We start from the raw sequence: 9398 nt of genomic DNA on the forward strand, positions 1-9398 counted from the left end.
AAGAAGTCACTTTGCCGCAAATGCTTTTGCTTTCTAGATCTGCGTTTGAAAGAGAAAAGTGTCTCTGCAAGCAGAGAAGACACAGAGCACCAGGAAAAAACCTTTTTGGATGCATCCCCCTCTCCACTGGACATCCTCAGACAAGCTGGGGAAGACATGGAGCTGGAGTCTGAAACAGGAGAGGTATGTCAGCTCCCCAAACACGGTGACAGCGTGTCCGGTGTAGGAGGGGAGTTTCTGATAAGGCCAAGTCGCTGCTGTGCCTCTGCCTGGCAGTAGTGTGGGTTTGCGTTGTTCCTCCACCTCTTAGGATGATATATAGCAAAGGAAGTCAGCAAGGTTGTGTCTCAAATGCACTTGGCATGTGTTTGATCAGCCAAAGGCTCACAGAAAGACAGAGGGGAGTAGCTGTCAACTTCAGGGGTGTTTTTCTCAGCCCCTACTTCATCAGAGCTTCCTCAGGTCTATTTGGGGGTCAGCAGGGGGACTGTGTGAACGGTGGCTGATGCAAAGCAGCCCAAGGCATCTCTACTGGAGAGCTCAGGTACCAGTTCAGCAAACAGTCGCTTACCACTCCAGATCATCCCTTGCCACAAGCAAACTGTGACATTTCTGGTTTAGGCATGGCCAGCTTTGCCTCCAGCCACCCCCGAGAGCACGGCAGACTCCCTGGGGCACCCAGAACAACTGGCCAGGTTTCCAGAGGAAATACGGTAAAATGAGCTCGCTTTGGTTAAAATCAGAACTGACTCCAGTGGGTCGTGGCTTTCCCTATCTAATCCCACTGTAGGGTGTAATGGTTTGCAGGCTCTGCCCAGGACAAGGAGAAGAAGAGAAGCCAAAAGAGAAAAGAGGCCTGGGGAGAGAAGAGCGAAAACTGTGTGGAAAAGAGGAGGAAGAGAGAAGGTGGTTCTGGGGACAGACCAGCGAAAAAACACCAGCAGGTGCAGCAGGTTGGGCAGCCCAGGTGCGTGCCGGGCTCTGCTGCCCATCTTTCACCCCTCTCTCTCCACACTCCTCTCCGTCAGCCCAACGCACTGGCAAGGGACAGCGAGGGACGGTGCTGTGCGGGGTCTGGAAATAACTCCATGGCAGGGGCCCAGCAGCTCCCAGCCGAGCCCTGCAGCACGGCACAGGGGCACTGCATTTTTCTGCTCACGATCAGGGCTTGAAGGGCATTGCCCAGGGGACAAGATGCCAGAGCCACCCCGTAGCCAGCGCCAGCAACAGCTCTCTGCTCTGGGCCATCAGCAATTCCTTATACATGGTGTTCCCCAGAGAGGGGGCAACAACACCCTGCTCCTTCCTGCCATGGATTCACCAGAGCTTTCTGACTCTGTCGTTGCAGGTGCCAACTCGTTGTCACTGCCTGAACCGCTGTGACTGTGGGGGCCCTGCAGTTGCTGTCTACAATAAAAAGATCTTTCTCTCTTGTGACCAAGCCTGCCAGAAGATATTCTGGAGTGGAGGCTGTTTTCTGTGATGAATCCTCGGGGAGCAGTTAGGGATCGTCCCTTGTCCCAGCAGACTTTCCAGTGGGTGTCAGGGCACTTTAGGAGGGAAACCCAAGCCCAGAGCCACACAAGAGGGTGGAGGTTGGACAGAGCCCCTTGAGGTCATCTGGTCCAAGCTGGGCTCAAGCAGGCTCAGCTCGAGCAGGCTGCCCAGCACCATGTCCTGGGTTTCTCCCAGGAGAAGCACCATGAGCTCAGGGCGAGGGAAAGATGTAGGCAGGACATGGTGGCCAGGAAGGGCTGAAGGTCCCTATGGGGCTACCGTCACCTGCAGCTCGCTGTCCCCTGGGGCCCTTGTCCTTGCACATAGATTGTCGGGTGGTTTCCCCAGACCCCCCAAATTCATGGCCATGGTACAAGCCAAACTTGCCCTCTGGGTCATAGAAACACTCCCCTCAAATGCTGCACCCACTCTTGGGTTTGAGTCCTAAAGCAGTGCCAGGCACAGCTTTGCAAGGGAGTTGCCCCCAACAGAATTTTCCTCTGCACAGGGAAATAAAATCCCAAAATAAGGAGCCAGCTGTGGGTTTCTGGTGGGTGAAGGGGGCAGCCATAGCGCTGGGTCTCCCTGCTAGCCCAAGGGGTTACAAATACCTTTTGGATGGCCCACAGGCATGGTACTGAGCCAGACCTCAGCTTGCCTTTGATTTTTTAAATCAATAAATAAGTAAATAAAAAAAGAAAAAATGCTGGCCCTGTAAATGGCCAAAACAAAGCTTCACGCAGAGAAGACAGCCATGCCAGAGCAGCCTGGTTTGCTGACAAGGCAGCTGAAGGCTCACAGTCCTCCCTTCCACCCCACTCCCTGGTCCCCTAGAGGCTCACAGCACCCCCAGAAATATTCTTGTAAGGACCTACAGCCCGCCCCCTCCTCCCCCCCATTGATACTGACTCCGACCCACACCTTCACTGCAAGATCCTTTATTCCCTTAGGACCCCCTAACCCACCCCCGACAGAAACCCCTCCAAAATACACCAAAATTAAATGGGGGGTGGGGCTTCCACAAGCCACACACCCTGTACAGGATTCTCCCCATCCTAGCATGTTTGAGGCACTTGGGGTGTGGGGCACCCCACAGGGCTCTTTGGGGGCAAGGAGGTGAGGGGCTGGCAGGGGTGACTGGCAGGAATGGGGGGGGGGGGGGGGGAGGAGTCACTGGGGGGATGGGGGCATCACTTTGGGGGCCGAGGGTGTCACCGGGGGTGGAGGGGCACACCACCACACACAGAGGCTGCCCGAGGTGCGTCAGGGCAACGAGAAGTCAGTGTCAGTGCAGGAGAAGTGGGGAGGGAAAGAGAGGGGCTATGTTTTGCTGATTAAGGATACCAGTTAAACTCAGACACCAGAGTGAAAACACTAGGCGTATTTTACTAGTGATAACCAAATAATGTAACATAGTAAAACATGCAGTAAGAAAAGGCAGAATAATGCACCTAAAGCAACAAATAGGAAAATACAGGGTAATGCATCAAATCATTACTACATGAGGAAGAGAATAGCGATTAAGAAAGATCCATCCCCACTTGCATACGTTACCATCACCCAGACCCGCAGTGGCTGGGCAGCCCCGGTCACAGCGAGGGTTTGCAGAGCCTGTCCTGGCAAGGGGGAAATCCTACGCGGTGCGTCCACCCGTAGGTGAGGCTGCCAAAGTCGCTGTGAGCGGGTCCAGCCTTATATACCTGAAAATCGGCAAGCCAGAAGAGCTGGCACCTTTGTTTTGAGCGGAAATTTCTGGTTTCTTTCTCCTGTTGGATTCTACCCAAAGCCTGGCCAGGTCAGGGGGGTGAACCAAGGGAGTTTCTAAGAAGGCCAGATACTTGGGTTCTCAGCCTTCAACAAGGCTAAACAGGGGAAGTTGGGTACATCCTCTCCTCATTACTGATTATATTTTGTCTAAGCTGCATCTTTCACTAGCGAGTTTACATACTTTGTTAATGATTACACACTAAACAGCTTTGGCTTGGGGCCTGTTGTTCAGGCTTCAGTATTTCAGTGCTTTAGCACTTTTACATCAGCATAAGTGGGTTGTTGTAACTTCATACAGTACCTACTAGCACAATGGTTATCATCGATAAATTGATAGGATTCATCTATAGGTCAGCTCTGGCTTGGGCCAGTTGTCCAAGCCTTAGCACTTCAACCTCTAGTCTTACAATCCTGTAATGAAATACATATACAGCTAGATGACCTTTTAAGGGCAGATCTTTCCCGCATGGACTCAAAGATCAATTAATTCTTTTAGAATAATAATCTATTAGGTCTACTTGGAAATATAGCTGTGCTTTGTAAATTTATTTCCTCTTTTCATTCTAGGTTAGAATGGTCTGTGCTTCAACCCCAGGCAGAGAAATAAACAGCAATCTGTGCTGCAGTTTCATATTGCTCAGTTACTTCTTCCGGTTATTACTTTTAATGAACTGTTTGTTTCTGAATTAAGCAATAAAGATAGATGATTAGGGGAGACTGTGCCCTGAATCATGCAATGTTACTACTATACTTTGCTCAGGGCAATAATCAGGAAACTGACTGAGTGGGGAAGACAAATTTGTTATTAAAAAAAATCCAAACAAAACCCAACCAAAAATCAACCAAAACCCAAACAAAAACCCAAAACCAACAATAACAACAACAAAACCTGATGGAGTAAGTCAAGCGTAACTATTCTGTGAGGAAGAGGGATCTGTTAACACAGACTAGAATAAAACATCTGTATGAGGTCTGTCTGTGTAAAAAATCTGGAAGAGACCATCTTCCATTTTTCCCCTCTGTAATGTTTGTGACACCCAGGATGGCATCTCCAGCTCTTCAATGAGAGCAAAACATGCAAAAAACTATTTTGCAAGAGGAAAGAAAGAATTTGTGTGTCTGGGAGATACAATGAATGTGTGGAAGTTTTACCTGTTTAAATCATTAGAAGGATTAAGCTCATATAATGGTTACAGTTTTTAAGCAAATACTTGTGTATAATTTATGGAAATAGCTGCAGCAGTATTTAATATTTTTCTTGAACTAAATAAATTTGTTACCGATTTCATTATGACTGTAATATATTATATGGTTACCTTCCACAACTGTATTTTTGAAAAACTGATACATCTCCATAGCCATTTTGTATCTATCTAACCCAATAATGCACTTCGGGCCAGTTTTTCTACCCTAAGTGACAATATTTGGTCCCGTCTTATGCATTTTATATCCCACTCTGTTTTTATATCCCACTTTTTTATTTAATACTATCATTGGTGGTAGGGAGTTCATTTTTTTTCCTCACACTGGCAGTCCATCTGATCCAAGGTTGCTTAAACAACACCAGTGTATCCAAGGAGTTTGCTCATGTGAATAATTGTGCTCAGCTTAATTTATGACTTTTTAAAGTCTCCCAAATACCTATTGCTGAACACAAAGGAAGCCCTAAAACAGAATTAGAAATCTGCCCAGAGTGACTACCTAAAATAGAATTATAAATCTGCTCAGAGTGGTTACCAGACTGAGAATGAAGCCAACCACACAGCAGTGGGTGCAACAGAACAGAAATACAGAGTCAGGTCTCAGACAAAAAAACTTACATCTGACCTCTTCACCAAGACATAATCACCTGCAGTGAACGGCCTTTGCAATGACATATGTTTGCACAGGAGGCTGGGGAGGCAGCAAAACGATGGTTTCAGACCAGCCTTCCTCAAAATAAAATCAAAGACAGGAGTCAGATTTCCCAATGTACTGTGATAGTCCTAACCTCCTCTATTATATGGCCAGGAAAAGGAAAAGAAAAAGAAACTTAGAGTGGTTTTTGTGTTCTCCATTCTCATCCCATTTAATGTCAGACCTGTGCTCTACTGGCACTGGTATTGATTATTGCTTGGTTACTCATATGGGGGAAAAAAAGAGTATTTCACCCAAGTATCTTACCTGTTCTCATGTGAGTATTTGTACTTGCATGGCACTTAGAGTCTCTAAGTGAGATCAAGGCCTCATTTAAGTAGCAGTGTGTATGCATTAAAATACACATAGCAATATTAATGTCTGTACACATTTTTTAATATATATGTATACACACACACATATTTTAATGATATGACATCTGTCCTTTGAGTCTAAATGGTCAAGAGAAATAAAGTCAAGGAGAAAGAAAATATTTTCCCTGAATTAAAATAGGCAAAGAAAGCTTAACTGAATTTTGGAAGTATAAATCATGCTGAGGAGACAAGACAGCAGTAGTATTCAGCAAGTGCTTGATCCATCGTCGAGAGTGTTATTTTATTTCAACATGTTCTTTCACTGCTAAAATATTAAAAAATTAAGGATATTTCTGTAACATTTTCTTTTACATTCTCATTATACTTCCTGTAGAATTTTTAAGGGAGAGGGAATATGTAATCTAGGATATACACATAACATTCTAATATCCAGCTGAAATAAAAAGAAAGTGGCAAGAAAAAAAAAAACCAACAATGAAGTCATAAAGCAGAAAATGAAAGTGGTAAGTGTCAAAAGCATACACAAGGGGAAAAACCTTAAAAACCAAAAAATGATGAAAGAAAACTTCTCCTACAGAATAATTGAATTTCATGATTTTGAAGAAAGAGGAGCCTACAAATGACCTTCAAAGCATCCCAGCCTGTCTCTCAGAATTTATACACAGGAAAGGAGGAACATAAGAACTTATCTTTATCATGAATGCTTTGGGCTTGATACAAATTGGCCTCATACTGTTGTGCACCACCACCATCTCCAGTCTTCAGTGTAATCACCTTCCTTTACAGCAAAGAAAAGTGATCAAGAACAGCCTGCAACTTTTGGACAAAATGGGCAATAAGTTTCCTCGACAGTGTCTGAGAGAGAAAATGTCCTTCAGATTTCCTGAGCAGGTTCTAAATCCCAGACAGAAAGAGATTGTCAAAGTGGCCATTGAAGAGATCTTCCAACACATCTTCTATATCTTTAGCAAAAATCTGACTTTAGCTGCTTGGAATGGGATGGCTTTAGAACAATTCCAAAATGGACTTTATCAGCAAATTGAGCAATTGGAGGCATGTGTAATCAAGAAGCAGACCCACTACTTTGAGAGTAAAGAAGTCAACAGGCTGAAACTGAAAAAGTACTTCCAAAAAATAGACTGTTTTCTTAAAGACAAACATCATAACCTGTGCTCCTGGGAGATCAGCCGTGCAGAAATGAGGAGATGTCTTCAATTGATCGATAAAGTCATAAGGAAGCTTAACAACTAAGGTACAAAGATTTTGACCTGATATAACTTAGCTTTAGAAGTATTCATTATTCTATATAGAAGCACTTGTGGCAGTGCTTCTAGTTCATTTTGATTGTATTTAAATAATTACATTGCTGAAATTTATTTTTGCAAATGTAATTAATTATTCAGTGTACATAATTTTTTCCCCAGGTGTCTACATGAGCTATAAATTAATCTATGTGACTTTTCAGTGAGGGTTACTCCATAGAAAGGGACTGTAATCTTATCACAAATAGTGTCATCCTGTGGTGTTTTCTGCTGAAAAAATGGGCTGCTACTTTCCATCTCTATTTCACCTACATATAGATAATCATGTATTTGTGAATCCCTCACCTTACAGGAATTGCTAGATTTGCACTGATTCAGACTGCATCAAAATTAAAGTGGTACATTGTTTATTTAAGTGGTCCTGGCTTGGGTCGAGACCATTCATTATTCTTTCAAAGTTTGTATGCTCTTTTCCAAGAATGTTTGGGGTTTTTTTTACGTTTGAGTCATTCTAACATTTGCTTTGTTCAAAGAGGTAAAGTAAATCTAGAAGGATTTGTCTACACAGGATATTGTTTAGAGTAGCTATGGCTTCTGCAGTAACTTCTCAGTTGGCCATTGTTACTTTTACTTGAAGTACCCTTGTCTCCTCTAACTATCTGGGGGAAAGGCTTTGCTTTCTTCCTGCTGTTTCCAATTCACTTTAAATTATTTCACAAGATTATTTGAAATAACTTCTCTACATAAAAGTACCCTCAAGCCACACCTGCCTGTTGCCATCCTACTTGCTCATGAACATAATCATCCTGGCTACTGCAATCTCAAACATCACCGTTCAGTGCTGTGTTTTATTGCTGCATGAAGTTTTCTGACTCTTTGCTCACAAATTGACCCACAGAAATGTATAGCCCTTGGTATTCCAATGAATTTCCCCTCCGAACCACATAGTATCAAGTAATAATTGCATATAATAAAATTCTTTAAAACAACTTGCAACAACTAGACAAAAATCCACTAATTTCTGTGAGGTCAGACCCAGATTTTACCCTTGGGAAATTGTCCCTGGGTAACTCCATTACAAATGGTTATATTTTCCCTAGTCACTGTATGTTTGTAAGGGGGAAAACAGAGTAATATCCAGGCTGTGTTACCTAATGAATATTGCTAAAAATACAGTAAAACCCAAAAAAACTTTAAAAAACCCCTATTTCCCATGGCCAAGGCTGATGTACATTTGGCACAGGCCTCTGGGTCGGGCATAAAGAAGCAGAGGAGAGAGACCATGGCTGTGGCTCCCAAGAGAGCGTGATGGTAGTCCCATAGGGCTGAAATTGCTAGAGGTTGGTTTAAGCATCGGGTGAGGAAAGGCTTCCCCTGATCTCCAGCCATTAGAAGAGTATCATTCGAGGGGTAATAATTAAAAGGTGCATCTAAATGAAAAAATTCATTTTCATGTAAGAACAACAGCAATGGTATACCAGATCTCAGGTACCATATCTATCACACAGGTCTCTTTGCAGGGTGTATATACTCTCCTGTCTACCATTCATGGATGCAAGCTAAAGAAGTGACAAGAGACATGGGTATCAGGTCTGAAGCTGAAATAACAGAGATGAAACCAGCTAGGAACTTCCCCATGATCCAGAGCAACAGAAAAGAGCAAAGAAACAAACTATCAGAACCATTTGCCACCTGGTGACACTCCGCCACAAATGTTACAGCAAAATGTGTATTTCGTGGGCTTTGTAACTACTAGCAGCACTTGAAATGGCCTCACTGCAAGGCTGTTTCAAATTTTATTTATTTCTGCTGCTTGTCTGTTTTTTGCACTTCTTCAAGCCTGTACAATAAACCAACATTGGGCCTACTTACCTTTCTGGTTCTGACATCCTAGGTGGTTTCTGTAATGCAGTAAACTGTCATTGAAATGGCTTCATCTTTACTGAAGCTTAGAAATATTTTCAGCTGCTCTCATGAAGGATCCCAGTTTTTATCACCTCACTTGCCTGCAGTGGGAATATGTTAATTCATGGTCCACCAATTGTTCAGAAACTCTCATACCATTAAGCTTTCCTTTTAGTTCAAAACTGTCCTTAAAAATCTCATCGCCAAATAAAAATATGTTTTGACATATTTCAGTCAACAGGGTACTTTGTAGTACAGTAAAAAAACAGAATGGGCACTAGAGGGCAAAGTGAGATTATAGACAAGTGTAAGAATTGTAGGTGAATGTACATGTATTTTGGCACGACAGTGTTTCAACTCTTTATGAACATGTTGCTTATCAATAAACTGCTGTTGCGTTCACAAGAGGGAATTGAAAGAAAAGAACAACTATTGAAAGAAAGATCTCAGACATGATGGACAGGAACTCACAAATGAGCATTTGATTTCAATTACTTTTTGACCAGCTGTGAGAGAACAGAAATTATATGTACTGCAACAATGTGTAGAGGACACATTTAAAGATGGAGAGCCTAGAACAGATGTAGTTGCTCAACAAATAAAAAGGAAAAATAAAATAGTAAACCAATATATGTTTGTTTTATTCTTACTATTTAAAGAAAGGTAAAGTGTCTTTAAGGTAAAGGAAGAAAGCTGAAGAGTCCAAAGATTCTCTCTCTTCTCCTTGATATTGTAA

General features: G+C 43.1%; 1 protein-coding gene across 1 annotated transcript; it reads left to right on the plus strand.

Moving 5' to 3' along the window:
• The first annotated feature begins 855 nt into the window (after positions 1–855).
• LOC141973730 (interferon epsilon-like) lies at positions 856–9398 on the plus strand. The gene is made up of 3 exons (XM_074932588.1): positions 856–967; positions 6073–6747; positions 8266–9398. Exon 2 carries the CDS (start codon positions 6192–6194, stop codon positions 6744–6746), a length of 555 nt encoding a protein of 184 aa, XP_074788689.1. The 5' UTR covers positions 856–967; positions 6073–6191; the 3' UTR covers position 6747; positions 8266–9398.

Source organism: Athene noctua, chromosome Z, assembly GCF_965140245.1.
Source record: "Athene noctua chromosome Z, bAthNoc1.hap1.1, whole genome shotgun sequence".
In the NCBI taxonomy this organism is placed as follows: Eukaryota; Metazoa; Chordata; class Aves; order Strigiformes; family Strigidae; genus Athene; species Athene noctua.